Raw genomic sequence first — 15196 nt, 5'->3', positions numbered from 1 at the left:
TCACCCACTCAATATTATTTTAGCTTAAGAATGGAGCACTAGTGTGTATATAATATTAGTTATGATTTCACTGTATATTAAAATCGTGATAAAGTACAGTACAAATGTCCTTCCGTCCATTTTTGAATTTGATTATAAATACAAAATTTTACTTCGTTGAACCGGTGGCTATTTGAACGTTAGATGGCGTTATAGAAATGAATTAGTAAACATCTATTTGTGCATAAAAGATATGATGTTAGACATTCTAATTTCAGATGTTCGAAAAATTCTACCAAATCATCTCATCTTATATGAATTTTAGATACAAACGCAATTTTTATTGAGGAAAAATATTTAATCCCTTTAATGTGCTACAACCAACCGTTTTTTTTTTGTTTCTAAATTAAAGTTCAACTTTAATTATTTAAACACATGCTTTACATTTCGAACCGTTAAAGAAATAAAACAAACACATTTAATTTGTTTTCAACAGATACAGTTAAACATTGTTGCTTAATGTTTATTAAAATAATACAATTCTTAAATTAAAAAAAAATTACACTAAAAAGATTCATTACAAACATACATACATTATTTTGGGTTTAAGCTCTTTAAAATGGTCGTGGTTGCGACCCAAAACCCAAGCCAACACCTCGCATTGTGTGAGTCACTTGACGTGCAACTTCGTATTGCTTTTCCATGCTGGAGAACATATCTTCACGAGATTTAACATCCACTGGTTCCGTAGGTTTTTTCTCAACTTCAGTAGTAGTGGTAGGAGTAGGTGGTGCACTGTTTTTAATACCCATTAGCCGCATAAACTTGGAAGCAACTTTACCATCAGAATCTTGCGAAAATTGTGCATTGCCCCATTTTGCGGAAGTGTCTTCAGACTTTTTCGCACCCCAAATTAATTTACGCTTCTGAACCTGTTCTGCATACTTATTTGGATTTATGACACTAGGATTATAGTAGCTTGGTAACTGTATGACAGCAGGTTCACCATTATTTGTAGTAGTGGTCGAAGGAGTAACTGCAATGATATTTGGTTGTTTTGGCGCATTGTTGTTGAGTGGTAATGATAATAGAGCTTCCGAATGACGATTGAAGTTTGGGTTCAATTTTTCTTTTCCCTCATCTGTACTTATTTTGCGATCCGCGTTTTGTGTTGCTGAACGGGATTTTTGTGTGCGATCTTTTGAACCTGATCGTCTTGGAGATGAAGCAGAATTAGAACGTGAACGAGACACACGCTTACGGTAACGTGGTTTATCGTCGTTATAACCAGAACGTTGCCTGTGGTGACGGTGTTTTGGAGAAGGAGAACGAGAATCCTCCCGACGACGCCTTTGTTGTTCAGAGAAACGATCGTTACGTTCACGATCACGATCACGTCGTGGTGATCTATCATAGTGATGTGATTGATTTCGACGTGACATGTCTCCATAACGGTTGCGTTCATTACGAGAACTATTACTTTGACGTTCACTTTGGTAATTTCCTTGATGTTTAGAACTTCGATCTTCGTCACGTTGTGATCTTCGCTGATCGGTGTGATAATCATTTTTAAAATGCTCCTTTGGACGACTACGCTCATTCTAAAGATTAAATAAATAAAAAACAATGCTTTTTAAAAAATCAACACTTTACTTACTGCTTTTTCGTATTTATAACGGTTGTCTCTTCCACTTTCGCGATAATTACTACCATACGGAGAATTTGGACGAACATTTCTACCAGTGTCCTTATTATCATGAGGAGAAACTGCGCGATTTCTATCACGACCAGCATAGGGAGAATTTGCACGATTGCTTCTACCATTATCGCGGTTAGTATAAGGAGAATCTGCGCGATTGTTTCTACCATTATCGCGATTAGTATAGGGAGAATCAGCGCGATTGCTTCTACCATTATCGCGATTAGTATAGGGAGAATCTACGCGATTGCTTCTACCAATATCGCGATTAGTATAAGGAGAATCTGCGCGATTGCTTCTACCATTATCGCGATTAGTACAAGGAGAATCTGCGCGGTTGCTTCTACCAATATCGCGATTAGTATAGGGAGAATCTGCGCGGTTGCCTCTACCACTATCGCGATTAGTATATGGAGAATCTGCGCGATTGGTTCTACCATTATCACGATTAGTAAATGGGGATTCAGCGCGATTGCTTCTACTATCACGATTAGTATAAGGAGATCCTGATCGAATATTCCTGCTCCCAGTACGGTTGTTATTGTACGATGAATCTGGATTAGTATCTTTTCCGACCATACGTCCACTACTATACTGGGTTGTGGAACGATTACTTCTATCATTTTCACGACTGGTGTGTGGTGAGTTGCTTTTTCTACTGCCTAATTCTGTAGCATTGTATTTATCTCGCCTCGAACTCTGTAATAAAAATATTAATGGAAAACACTGTTATATTAATATATGATTTTAGCTAGAAATGCTCTAAAACAAAATATGACCACATATTCTAACTTTCGTTTGACACCATTTCACCTTCTTTTTATTATAGTTTAATTTAATATAACTTATAATGTTAAATAAGTAGTATATCCTGTAAGAGAACTTAAATTTTGTTTGCAAATGTTTGTTATAATACGAGTATACTCACGTTCAAGCACAGCTCCTAATCAGTAAAGTTAAGGGAACACACATAAAAATCTCCTTCGGGTTTAACTGCATAATATTGCATAAAAATGTCTTAAGGCTTTAGGCTTTTTAGACGTTCTTACTTTTTTAATTTCTGTAAAAAATTATTTTTCATTTCCTGCACATCGCAAACCACTTTGTGTGCAATTTTGAGTTTTTCTTCGGAGTCTAGTCAATCTGTTTTATATACGATTATGTATTGCTGTTTCTGAGGTCGAAGAGTTTTTATTTTTGTACGAGTTTCAACGTAGAGTTGTTTACGATAATTTTATATATAATAACAACAAAAGTGGATATTTAATTAATTTATGTTTTACCATTATAATTTAAAAAAATAATATATTTAATTATAAGCTCTATTAACAGAGATATAAACAAAGAAGAACAACGTTAGGTGACTCTATACCAAAAATATGAAATCAACGTAGAAGAAGAAAATACATTACATACATAATATATTATTATGTTCTATTTCCCATTAGTTAAATTAATTTGAAAAATTGTTATTTTACAAACAAAATTTAGTTTTTTGATTTTGTATCTAAATTTGGTTCAATAATACAGAATAGATGCCAAAAAAGGTCAAATATCGATGAGAAATGCTTTAGTTGATTTTTGGATTTTATTTGATAGAGAATTGCAAATAGCAGTATAAAGCATCACTCAAAATTTTCAAATATACACTTTTGAACTACATAATTAACATCGTTACTGTTAATGAATATGAACATAATGCACCCAAATAATCTTAAACGACATGGTATATGAAATATCATTTGTGACAGTGATTATGGCTGGTGGTATTGGATACTTAAGATGATAGTTATATATGATTCGCTTTTTTCGAGATATGATTTTGAAAATTGTACGATAATGTCTATAAAGTACGCCAGATAGTACTACATCAAAATAATATTATATTACAGTGAAAATAAAGTGTATTATTACATTTATAAAACTAAAATATCTGTTCAGTTCAAACGGCAACACGTTGTAGGCTAGGCTAAATTTTATTTAGCAGACGGAAATAACAATAACAGCAAGAGTTTAATGGAACTTCAGAATTTTAAGTTAATTGTAGTTTTTTTTTAACTTCCAACAAATGTTAGAAAAATAAACTGAAAAACCCATCTTAAACGAACGCCGCCGACGAGATCAATAATTTTGTCCGATCAAGAGAACAGTCCATTTAAAAAGTATACTTTATATGAAAAATTAAAATTGGATAAATCCCTTTTTATTTAATATTGAAGCGAGTTAATCTACCACTTAGACAGTTTTCTTCAGTCTAAGTTAATTAACATAAAAGTATATACAATGTCTGCTGAAATCCATGTTAGTGTTCCAGTACACACAATGGAGTTCCAGAGTCTATGTGGTTATCAACTTTGAAATCTTGATTTGACAGAGCTGCTTCAGTAACATATGTTCAACAAAACTGCTTAATTGTTTAATTTAAGATTTGCCATTTTACAATATGGAATCGTTTAACAGTCGCTTAAGATTTTGATATTATAAAAACTTAAAAAACATCGGATTTTTATCACAGAAAAGTCTCATTTTTTCATTTGACGAATATGTTGACAAATAAGCGAAACTCTGCTAGTATTTGTGGAAGTCAGTGTAACCACAACTAGTCCCCATATGATGTGACATTTTCTCTGAAGGGTATAATAGGTCTAAACTTGTTTAAAAATTCTGATCGCTACATCATGTTTTCATATGATGGCGTGAAATCAAAGATTTGTCCGCATTTTACTTTGATGTGCGAAAAAATTTCTGAACCAATGCATATTATAAGAATCACTAGTCTGAAATTGATCAGTTCATAATACTTTTTGATCTTCTATCGAAAGTGACTGTGATCAAGAAACTCAGAATTATTTTTGTGGTAATCATGCATGTAAAATGTTTAATATTTACATTTCCAAATATACATATATGAATAAGTGATACAAAGCAGTGGTAGCTTACACACCTGATATATAATATATATATATATAGCAATATAGAAATTTTTATAGTAAAATTAATCTGTAAAATTATTTATTACGACAAATATACGTTGAGCAAGCTCTAGATTATTTCTTCAGTATTAGTGAAAATTGATCCTGAGTTCCACAAATCCATTATATTTAATTTTATCGAATAATTACGTTTAACGAATGTAGTTAAAAATTGTTCAAAGATACCAACAACTGATAATTAAACCCAAATTCAGTTTCCGTAATTGCCTTTAAATACTAATTGGCCTACAATATGCATATATGCATACATACAGATATATATATATATACAGTTTTTACACACATTTTAAATTTCCATTATTGGATATATTTAATAACTAATATATTTATATTTGTTTTTACCTCATTTTTGTAGTTGCTGCGTTCATTTGCTGCACTAACGCCACCAACGCCCTTTAGCAAAGCGTTCCCATTTTTTAGTTCCAAGTTAGGACTTCTGCGGGCATCCTAAAGAATTCGCAACTATTCAGAAACAGCAAATAATATTATTTTCAAAACAAAAAAACAACTTTATATAGTTAAATTAACTCATTATGCTGTCTAATTAAAATATAAATAGAAACAAATCTATACAAAAATTTTTACGGAAAAAAATTCTATATTACATTTCTACGACGCCATTTTTAAAATTTTTATTTTCATTGTTTATATTTACCATAGATTGGGAGCCATAATCTTCGTGTTCTTCATCGCTACTGTAATTGACTAATCCTTCCATTATTATTTCTCAATGAATTTGAAATGATTTTAATAAAATCTATTTTTATTACTTATGTTAATCGCTGCGAAAAATTAAATTAAATGCGTGCATGTATGTGTTACATATCAAGCAAATACTTGGAACTGTCAAATGTAGTCACATTTGCTTTCTCCTTCTGTTACTTATTTATAAATTGTCAAAAAACTTTTTAATTTTTTTTCTGTCTGACATACATTTAAATAATTATTAGACTGCTTTGATTACCGCTTTTTTGTTTGGATTTCTTGGGAATTGAAAATATAGTAAAAAAAAGTTTTTTATTGATTAATTACATTAATTTGCGTTTAAACATAAATTTGTCGCAGATAAATGCAATTATGTATAATATAAATTTTAATGTTTAAATAAATGAATAAAAAACTTGAATATTTTATTGGATAAAAATATAATAATAGGCGTTTTCTTTTCTAAGCATATCACAAAGAACAACCGCTTGTTTTAAAAATAACGTATAAAACAACAACACTACTGGCTTATTTAGTCCAATCTTTTTGAAACCGCTTAACTAATAAGCAGCTCAAATTACATGGTTGCCAAGACTAAAAACTCGTCTATTGTGAACGATTTTTGGAAGTATATATGAAATTTCCAGTTCACGGTCAGCTGTTTACTGTATTTGAAAAATAATAATACACAATTCTTTTTAATTTTCAACTGCCAACTGCAGTAATAATAGCATTTTAGTGGAAATTTATCATATTGATTCTTAGTTATTATTGATTAGTTAGTGATTAACAATTTTTTCTCACAACTTTAGTCTAATATATGGTGTATTCTTTTGACATAATCACTTCTATAAAACATTTACTTAAGAAACTTGGCATCACTGCCTGAATCAACAAACAGCTGACAACGATTCAAACAAATTTCGGTTGAATTTTATAAAAAGTTTTTTTATATATATATACATATATAAAAAGAATGATAAAAAAAAGTTATTGGTAAGTGTTTTATATTGCATGCATTTGAATTTATATAAAAGTATACTTATTTTTAAGCTTTATTCATGATATCGGAGAAATAAGAAGGATGCAAAGAGCGGCGCATTGACCAAATATTTGAAATATTTGTTTGCTCTAGCTCCTTACAAGAATCTGGTCCTGAAACATGACCAGAACACGCATAATTACTAATTTTATTAAAACATCAAGTTTTAAAATAGTTAAACTTACTCATTAACACTCGCCACAGTTGTAAATAATAAACAAATGACTAGAGTTTTCCATTTTCCTCCAAAAAATCATTCACAATAAATCAGTTTTAAGATTTGGCATCATTGTAGTGCAAGGGACTTATTCATGAAGGTGGGTAAGTACTTTCATGAAGGTGGGCTTACTTTAGCGCATTTTCTTTTTGCTTTGCATGTTAATTTTTAAGCACCACGTGTTTTATGGGAGGTATCATGTCAAAAGAATACATATTTTCTTTATCATAAAAATGTGTATTAAATTATTTCGAAAATTAAATCCCTACGAAATATTCAAGTCAAACTATATATTTCAAAAGATATACATACGAAATTTTAGGTCTGTTCCATGAGCTATCATAGTAACTTCGAGAAATACTGTGTATACACAAGTGCGTGTCATCAGCAAATTTTCGAGTAAATGAGAGAATCTGAGAGAGCGTAACATCAATGTCGAATTTTGAAAATGCTACACAAACTCTACTAGTACATTTTATTTAAAGCAAAATTTGTGTGATGTGTGAATCAGCTGTTTTGGTTTGAATTTATTTGCGCGGCACTGGTGTTCTCACCAAATTTTACACAAATCTGTTCCTTGAAAATCTGTGTAAAGAGCGTAATTTAGCACTTTATTTGTGTTACGATCGCAGTGTGTACTCTATTTGTATTTTACTCGAGTTTTACTATGAGTAACTGGTTGAATAGACCTATTAATTTACTAATATTGTTAATTTTTTTTTTGAAATTTTACATGCCCACGGTAAGATTTTAAACTTCGCTCAAAATTCATATAAAAAGTATACTTTCCCTTTCTGTCATATTTTTAATAAATGTCAAAAAATCTATTATATTTCTTTCCTTGTTTATCAAACAAACACTCAATAAAATTACTGTCTAGCTTGCAATGTTAGAACATTGTTTTAATCGGCGCAATTTTTCAACTTACATTAATGACTTGAATTAATGATTTATATTTTTAACTCACCTCAACTCGAACTAATGATTTATATTGTAGTAATTTCTGACTGAAACAATTAAGTTTTTATTTACATTCAAGTCAACTGAGGCTTTGTAAATTTTGGATATGGATGATCCCGACTATTTATTTGCCTTAAAGCTACAAAAACAATTAAATGAAGAGGATTCTGTAAGTGAAATAACATAATCAAACTTAACATTCGTTTTAATAATGCATTTCCAGGACTTAGAAGAAGTGTCTTACCAAGTACCAGCTTTGCCAAAACTAATTGATATAAAGCAGCCCGTTAAACGTAGTAATCCGCGCTCCAACCTAGATGACGAGTTTTTAAATCGCACTCAAAATCTGGTTCACCCAGAATGGGAGAAACTTGATCCTACTCCCAATATATTTGCGATGTTCACGAATTTTGACGAAAAATTCTTTAAAGGGAAATTAAAATGTGTCTCTTTAGAGTGGAGCAAACGCATGTATTCATGCGCTGGTATTTGCTATTATCAAGGCAACAAGTTTGGCAAATCAATAACTGTGCGTTTAAGTGAACCATTACTTAAGTTACGTCCACGTAAAGACTTGGTGGAAACAATGCTGGTAATGCTGGTAAAATCATTAATTTAAAATACTAACTAAAGGTTTACTTTGGTTATAGCATGAAATGATACACGCTTATTGCTTTGTTTTAAATATTCGTGAAGGTAACGGTGGACATGGTCCAAATTTTAAGAAAATCATGAATGCCATTAACAGAGTAGCAGGAACAAATATTACGGTACTTCTAAATCTAATAATCTAATAACAATAATAACACATCTCAATAACACACATTCATAGGTTTATCACACATTCTATGACGAAGTGGAACATTACAAACAGTTCTGGTGGCGCTGTAATGGTATATGTCAAAACCGTTCACCTTTCTATGGTTATGTTAAGAGATCATCAAATCGTGCACCTAGCGCACATGATCAGTGGTGGTCAGAGCATCAAAGAAGGTGTGGTGGAACTTTCTTAAAAATCAAGGGTCCAGATTTAGAGAAAAAAGGTAAGCACAAAAAGAAAACAGCTGGTGGAGCTGACATACGTAATTTCTTCAACAACAACACTACTTTTGGTGAAAATAATAATAAACCAAAAGAAGGTAACAATTTCATTACAACACCAAAAACGAATGGGTTTAGCAGTAGTATTAATGGTCATAAAGGTTGGTCAAAAATATTTGAGTTTATAATTTTTGCATTGAACCACACTTACTATCATTTTCAGGACCATTAAAATCTAATGGTGGTGGTACCATTGTTGTTAACCCTAAACCAAAACCAAAACCAAACAACAATTCTACTCTAAATGCAGGAATTTCATCTATAGCCAAATCTTTTCCACCAACTTCTTATCCGGGTCTTTCAACCGATCCATTTAATGTTTCTAAATCAGAAACTACAAATACAAATCGTACCGCCACCGCGGCTGTTATACCGCCAAGAGGCAATTTAAACAATGTTATGGGTTTCCGTGATTTGGCAGGTGATAGCGGGGGTACAACAAATGTGCAAAAACCGCAACCAAATATGGATGGTCGAGGTTATTCATTGGGTAGTGAAATTTCATCACCCCGTCACATTAGCAAAAGTGGTCGTGTTGACCGCGATCACCTACGTGAAGTGTGGCTTAAACGTTTGGGTAACACAATGACTTCAGCTACTAAAACTGATCAACTCATTTCACCCACAGATTCTACAAATAATGATATTAAATTGACAGGTATGCTTACATACAGACTTCGTATTATGTCGTATTATATGTTTTGCGTCGCTCATTTAATTAAAAATGTATGTCTCCTGATTTATCCACCCAAACAATTATCAATAGTTTCACATTTTTAGACATATTTCTTCTAATTAACATATTCTTTGCAGGCGACTCAAAACGCAGAAAGACTACAGAGAACGGTGATTATACTACAGGTGGGAATAAAGAAAAATATGAGGATTGGATTTTTTATGATGAGGATCTTCAAGTTAAACTTAATACTATAAATGTTGTTGAAATATCGGATAGTAGTGGCTGTGACGATGGAGACGTAGAGCTGCCAACACCTAAGATACGAAAGGGATTAACTGCCGATGAAAGACAAATATTGATAAAGCAGGAAATAATTAACGAAACCACAAACTTAGATGAATCTGACATAGTTTTAATCGACGACGAATTTGATGATAATTTAACAGTTGCTACGGAATTAGCAGATACGTCAATAATTGATGAATTATTTGACGAAGATACATTGCTGAAAGAATTTAATCTCCAAAATGATGTAATCCCAACCGGTTCACGTTATAAGCACAACAAAAATGATGATATCATAAAGTGCCCTATATGTCAAAACCAAATGAAGCGTTCTGTATTAAATGAACATTTAGATGGTTGTAGCGGCATAACAGAAAAAATTTTGTTTCCTGCCAAAAAAGTGGGAAATTCACTAATTAATACTCGTGAAGTAAAACCCAAACGGAAGCCTCGTGCGCCTAGGCCATCATCTAGGGATTTATTGCGAAACGCCGGTTATACTGAAGAAGATTTAGTTAACATTGTTTCATCTGAAAATAGCGATGATACTATCGGTTTATCGGATACTACATCTCCAGGAAATTCTACGACATGTGAGCTTGATGATTCATTTGAAAATTCCAGGTCTTATCGTCAACGGAATCTTTTGAAAACCACACGTCAGTGTCCACGCTGTGGATTAGAATTTGATGATGACGTTCTTATTATTCATATAAAAAAATGCAAATAATGAAATCGTTATTTTTGTTTAATTATTTTTGTTAATGAAACTATTTACAATGTTATATTAAATCAGTCTACCAAAATATTTTAAGTTGTTCTTGTGTTTGTATTTATTTGCTAAAAACGGCCATTGCACCACGAACATGTCTGCTATATGCAATAACAGTTTTCCGGACAGAGATAACGTTTTAACGCGACAAAAACTTTCAATAAAAATAATTTTTGTGTTTTTTGGCAGTCGATGCAACAAACGTAGCGCAAAAGCGGCGATACAAAATGGTACACATGTACCAGGACCATTGCAGATTATTAGACGCGGTTTATCCCGCCAAACAAGCCAAAAGCTCCACAATAAAGCCCATAATGCTGTAAAAATAGTGGTAAGCCAGCTTTGCCCTACTTCACGACTACGCGGTACCTCTACATAATCCTCTTCGTTAATAGTTACATTAAGCTTTTGCATTGCTAGGAAGATTTTTTTGCGTGACGTTGTATCACTGCTAGCTAAAACGTACTTTATAGGCTTATAAAGTTCTTGTCCTTTACTACTCCCCATCAAAGCTTGATTAATATTACACATCTCTCCGGTATGTCCACCAGATCCCAATATTATATATACTGGGTGATTTTGTTCAAGTTTGTTCCATTTGTTTAAATCCATAATTATTCACAAATCCTTTGTATATTTTTTAATTTTATTATTCATGTTAATAAACAGCTGATACTGCGCCAATGTTTTTATCAAAGAAAAAAGGTTTTTATTTATCATGTTAGGTGTGTTCAGTGTACGCGAAACGTAACGACATTACGTTTTATCAAACATACAAAATTGCAAAAAATATTATAGGATTTAAATCGTCAACTGTTGATTTAAAGATGTACAAAAAAAGTAAATTAAAATATTTATTTTTATGTATATTTGTTAAAAAAAATGCCTATAATTAAAGAAAATTAAGCAATTTGGCAGCTTATTAACATTTTGTCCTGATTTCTTTGATACCTATCTAAAATAATTTTAACATTTGTAAAGATTTTATTTATATTTGATAATATAGTATATGTCTTAACAGATATATGTAGATGTATGCTATATTATTTGATAAAATTCATTTTTTTTAATAAAATTATTTAATATATAAAATATGTGTTAAAAATCTGACACCTGCAGATTCTATTCTATTAACGCATTTTAATGCTTATATCCAACAGTTACTAGAAATTCTAGCCTAGAATATGAGTCCAGTAACTTTATTTAACTTTTATTGAACCAAAAGATGTGTGGAATCTGAATCATATATAATTCCATATATAAGCATTAATCTTTCCTCACTGACAGCACAATAAATCCTAAACGTACTTAAGCGTACTATTGTCCGTTCTAATAACAATGTACAAAATTTTGGTTATGTATATATATGCACATTTAAGTTATATATGCACGTTTACGTTGTATGCAGTATATAAGGTATTCGTTGATTGTTGTTGATTGTTCTCTACTTTAATCTATGATTTCTTATTGTACAGCGGCTTTTGTACACCAACGTGTGATTCATTCAATTGTCATATTTGGCATCGAATTGCATTTTTGTATGACTATTCGTTTACGTATATGTTTTTTAAGAAATAAGTAAATATAATGACAACAATATTTTATGCTGAACCAGAGCTAGTTGTTGCACTAAATTCAAAAATCGTATTCGTCAATCCAAATGATCTGCAAATATTTAAAGAAGTTTTCATACCAGAGGATTTGACAGAACATGGTTTAAAACCATTTACTTTAGAGGAAAATCATGATGAAGTAGAAAAGACAGACGAAAAAAATTCAAAGAATCAACCAACTGAAAGTGAGTCAAAGGAAAAAGTAAATATACAGCATGTGAGTCTATCGCCCAACGGTCAACTGCTTGCTGTGACGACGAGTGGACAGAAGGCGTTGTTACTCTATCAATGCCGACTCGAACATGCGAAGCTGGTATCGGTAAGATCATTGGCACGCATTTCCAGTGCGTTGACTTTTGCTAGTGATTCAAGTAAATTATTGGTAACAGATAAAACTGGAGATTGTTACGAGTATGACTGCATCAACATGAGTTCTGTACCCCGGCTACTTTTAGGACATTTGAGTATTGTGTACGATGTTTTGTGGACGGCGGACCAAAAATTTATTATAACTTGTGATCGAGATGAGAAAATACGCATAACAAACTATCCAAAAACCTATGAAATACATGGCTATTGTTTGGGTCATACGGAGTTTGTGTCAGGTTTAGCTCTGCTATCACATGACGCATTGGTTTCAGTATCGGGCGATAAGTCATTACGCTTATGGGACTACAAAAATTGTAAAGAACAAGCGAAAATAGATTTACCAGCACCAGGTCTTAAGATCTCGCATCGGAAATTAAGTGAGAACAGTCACCAAGTTGCTGTTTTGCTCTACCAACCCAATGAAAGTGTTGCTATATATAACATAAACAGAACTGAAACTTCAGGGTGGAATATATCTGAACATGTCGTGCTTAACTTTCCTGAAATGTGTATAAGCAATTTGTGTTTTGCTAAAGATAGACTCTACCTTGCTGCCATCGTTGACAATCACTTACAATTAAGTGTTGCTAATTTGCCAGAATCTTCTCCTGTACCTGATAATTGGTTAGATATGTTACAAGAACAGTTCCAAGATGATATTTGGACTCCTGAAGATGTATCTGCCAGATTTAAAAAGCATTTTGATAATGTAAGCGATTATTTGGAACGTAAAAGAAAACGCATCGAAGAAACACAAAAATAAATGAATTTAAATTATAAAATTATGTAAATTGTTTTTTATTAAATAAATTTTGTTAGGGATTTCGATTTTTATAATGGTTTTATTTACATTTAAACAGGCTTGTAGTCCAATTTACTCTCTAATTTCTTGTTGTCAGAGACTTTGCGGACGGCCTTCATGAAATCCTCCTGTATGACGTATTCTCGTTCAGCTCTGTATACAATTTTAAGGAATGTTAATAAATTATTGACACATTACGGTTTTAACTAACCTTATGGCAAACAATCCAGCTTCAGTGCAAACATTACGCAAATCAGCACCATTAAAATTATCAGACAGTTTAACAATGGCTTCGTAATCAATGTCTCCGTGTTTGGCTATTTTAAAGGCGTGAATTTTAAGGATTTCCATACTGAAAAACCAATTAAAATTGCATTTTAAAGGAACATAAGAATAAGAAAGAATAAGAAAAGAAAAAGTCTTACCGTGCCTGTTCGTTAGGTAATGGAATTTCTATTTTACGATCTAAGCGCCCAGGGCGCAGTAATGCTGGATCCAGTGTATCAGGACGATTGGTTGCCATAATCATTTTGACTTGACCCAACGAATCGAAACCATCCATCTGGTTAAGTAATTCCATAAGCGTACGTTGGATTTCACGATCGGCAGATGTACCCTCAGAAAAACGGCGACCACCAATAGCATCAATTTCATCCATAAAGATTATACACGGTTGATGGTCACGCGCATAATTAAACATTTCGCGTATAAGACGAGCACTTTCACCGATATATTTATCCACAATGGCAGATGATACAACTTTAAGAAAATTAGCGTCAAGTTGTGAAGCAACAGCACGAGCCAGTAGTGTTTTGCCTGTGCCAGGTGGTCCATAGAGCAAGCAACCTTTTGGTGGAGTAATACCAACTCGCAAAAATAGTTCAGGATTTAGAAGTGGTAATTCAATAACTTCACGTAATTCACGTATTTGTTCGGAGAGACCACCAATCGCTGAATATGTTACTTCACCGGGATCTTCATGCGACATGTTATATACGAGTGGATCAACTTCTCGTGGCAAATAACGCATAATTGTTAATGTCGTCATATCAAGGGCAACTCTAGTACCAGATTTGAGTTTTGTTTTGTCGATTTGTCGTCGACAGCCCACAACGTAACGTGGTCCGTTAGTAGCTTTGACAATAACTGCGAAAAATATTTTATTGTAAATTTTATAAAATTTTATATTTCTTGCTTACATTTGTCCTCTGTCAGCTGCTTCAATACTTCGCCAACTATTTGACCAACACTTTGCAGTGCCTTTAAATCATTTTCCGATTTATCATATTGTTTGGTCAGTTCTTTTATTTCTTCGCGTTCTGTGTTACAAAAATATATATTTTAAATAATGAAGGTTTTTGGTTTTTATCAACTCACTTTCTTTAAGACGAGACTCCACTTCTTTATGCTCCAGAAGCTTTTTTCTGTATTCCGACAGCGCCTTTTCACGCACACCATCAGCAGGCATGGTTCCAGTAGTCATTACTTTTATATATAATTAAATTTAATATGAACACTTATTTAAATATTTTTCCTGCAAATAACTAAGCAATATTAGTTCTTGCGGCAGAAGCTACGTGAATTAGCAAATTTGATGGGGTGTTACCAGAGTTAAAAAATTTGTGCCCAAAATGGGAAATTCTTGCAATTAATAAATTTTGACAACTGATGTATGAGTGAAACTTTTAAAAATAAATTGTATTTTTCAACTTCATAAGATATTTATGAGACAATGGAGAACAGTATACCTAAAATCTTCTATATAATAATGGATGAAGCCATAAACGCAGTACTTTATTTTACTTTTATTTACAAAAATATTACAATGTGTGAATATATGTGTATATGTACAGGTAAGTTCCCATTGCTTGCAGTAGGAACATGTCTAATTAGATTTATTAGCTATATCAGCTTCGGTGTTAGGTGTTATGAGGAAATTTTTAAGGTAATAAAAGTTAATTGGTGAATGCAAATTTAATT

General features: G+C 32.3%; 6 protein-coding genes across 8 annotated transcripts in view; 2 read left to right on the top strand and 4 right to left on the bottom strand.

Annotated features, from left to right (window-relative positions):
* Positions 1 to 15196, bottom strand: part of LOC119671504 (mucin-5AC-like) — a 531335-nt gene that overhangs the window by 443433 nt on the left and 72706 nt on the right. The gene's annotated exons all lie outside the window — the stretch shown is intronic.
* On the bottom strand, positions 468 to 5525 carry LOC119671512 (arginine/serine-rich coiled-coil protein 2). 3 transcript variants are annotated; one of them, XM_038082187.1, is made up of 5 exons: positions 5327 to 5524; positions 5014 to 5133; positions 2607 to 2852; positions 1637 to 2377; positions 468 to 1580 (listed from the first exon to the last, which is right to left on the bottom strand). In XM_038082187.1, the coding sequence occupies exons 4-5, from the start codon at positions 2255 to 2257 to the stop codon at positions 594 to 596; spliced, it is 1608 nt and encodes a 535-aa protein (XP_037938115.1). In that variant the 5' UTR covers positions 2258 to 2377; positions 2607 to 2852; positions 5014 to 5133; positions 5327 to 5524; the 3' UTR covers positions 468 to 593. The 3 variants fall into 3 exon arrangements, with proteins under 3 accessions (XP_037938115.1, XP_037938113.1, XP_037938114.1); XM_038082185.1 differs by lacking the exon at positions 2607 to 2852 and having other exon boundaries at positions 5014 to 5118; positions 5327 to 5525; XM_038082186.1 differs by having other exon boundaries at positions 1637 to 2852.
* LOC119671514 lies at positions 7489 to 10432 on the top strand. The gene is made up of 5 exons (XM_038082191.1): positions 7489 to 7764; positions 7819 to 8187; positions 8246 to 8365; positions 8428 to 8638; positions 9510 to 10432. The coding sequence occupies exons 1-5, from the start codon at positions 7702 to 7704 to the stop codon at positions 10388 to 10390; spliced, it is 1644 nt and encodes a 547-aa protein (XP_037938119.1). The 5' UTR covers positions 7489 to 7701; the 3' UTR covers positions 10391 to 10432.
* On the bottom strand, positions 10433 to 11112 carry LOC119671525 (UDP-N-acetylglucosamine transferase subunit ALG14 homolog). The gene has a single exon (XM_038082203.1). The coding sequence runs from the start codon at positions 11042 to 11044 to the stop codon at positions 10448 to 10450; it is 597 nt and encodes a 198-aa protein (XP_037938131.1). The 5' UTR covers positions 11045 to 11112; the 3' UTR covers positions 10433 to 10447.
* On the top strand, positions 11950 to 13199 carry LOC119671522 (tRNA (guanine-N(7)-)-methyltransferase non-catalytic subunit wuho). The gene has a single exon (XM_038082198.1). The coding sequence runs from the start codon at positions 12020 to 12022 to the stop codon at positions 13175 to 13177; it is 1158 nt and encodes a 385-aa protein (XP_037938126.1). The 5' UTR covers positions 11950 to 12019; the 3' UTR covers positions 13178 to 13199.
* Positions 13197 to 14822, bottom strand: LOC119671521 (26S proteasome regulatory subunit 10B). Its single transcript, XM_038082197.1, has 5 exons — positions 14594 to 14822; positions 14416 to 14535; positions 13642 to 14362; positions 13428 to 13568; positions 13197 to 13369 (listed from the first exon to the last, which is right to left on the bottom strand). The coding sequence occupies exons 1-5, from the start codon at positions 14697 to 14699 to the stop codon at positions 13267 to 13269; spliced, it is 1191 nt and encodes a 396-aa protein (XP_037938125.1). The 5' UTR covers positions 14700 to 14822; the 3' UTR covers positions 13197 to 13266.

Source organism: Teleopsis dalmanni, chromosome 1 (genome assembly GCF_002237135.1).
Source record: "Teleopsis dalmanni isolate 2A chromosome 1, ASM223713v2, whole genome shotgun sequence".
Lineage (NCBI taxonomy): Eukaryota > Metazoa > Arthropoda > Insecta > Diptera > Diopsidae > Teleopsis > Teleopsis dalmanni.
The sequence above is the reverse complement of the archived record's forward strand: the minus strand, read 5'-3'. Positions and strand labels throughout refer to the sequence as shown.

Bases quoted from the DNA above. Each gene is read 5' to 3' on its own strand.
- LOC119671512 (XM_038082185.1), bottom strand. From the start codon at position 5,389: ATGGAAGGATTAGTCAATTACAGTAGCGATGAAGAACACGAAGATTAT. The intron at 5,119-5,326 runs GTAAATATAAAC...CGAATTCTTTAG, and splicing joins ATTATGGCTCCCAATCTATG to GATGCCCGCAGAAGTCCTAA. The intron at 2,378-5,013 runs GTAAAAACAAAT...TTTTTATTACAG, and splicing joins GCAGCAACTACAAAAATGAG to AGTTCGAGGCGAGATAAATA.
- LOC119671514 (XM_038082191.1), top strand. From the start codon at position 7,702: ATGGATGATCCCGACTATTTATTTGCCTTAAAGCTACAAAAACAATTA. The intron at 8,188-8,245 runs GTAATGCTGGTA...CTTTGGTTATAG, and splicing joins ACTTGGTGGAAACAATGCTG to CATGAAATGATACACGCTTA. The intron at 8,639-9,509 runs GTAAGCACAAAA...TATTCTTTGCAG, and splicing joins TCCAGATTTAGAGAAAAAAG to GCGACTCAAAACGCAGAAAG.
- LOC119671525 (XM_038082203.1), bottom strand. From the start codon at position 11,044: ATGGATTTAAACAAATGGAACAAACTTGAACAAAATCACCCAGTATAT.
- LOC119671522 (XM_038082198.1), top strand. From the start codon at position 12,020: ATGACAACAATATTTTATGCTGAACCAGAGCTAGTTGTTGCACTAAAT.
- LOC119671521 (XM_038082197.1), bottom strand. From the start codon at position 14,699: ATGACTACTGGAACCATGCCTGCTGATGGTGTGCGTGAAAAGGCGCTG. The intron at 14,536-14,593 runs GTGAGTTGATAA...TTTGTAACACAG, and splicing joins GGAGTCTCGTCTTAAAGAAA to AACGCGAAGAAATAAAAGAA. The intron at 13,569-13,641 runs GTAAGACTTTTT...TTGGTTTTTCAG, and splicing joins TTACCTAACGAACAGGCACG to TATGGAAATCCTTAAAATTC.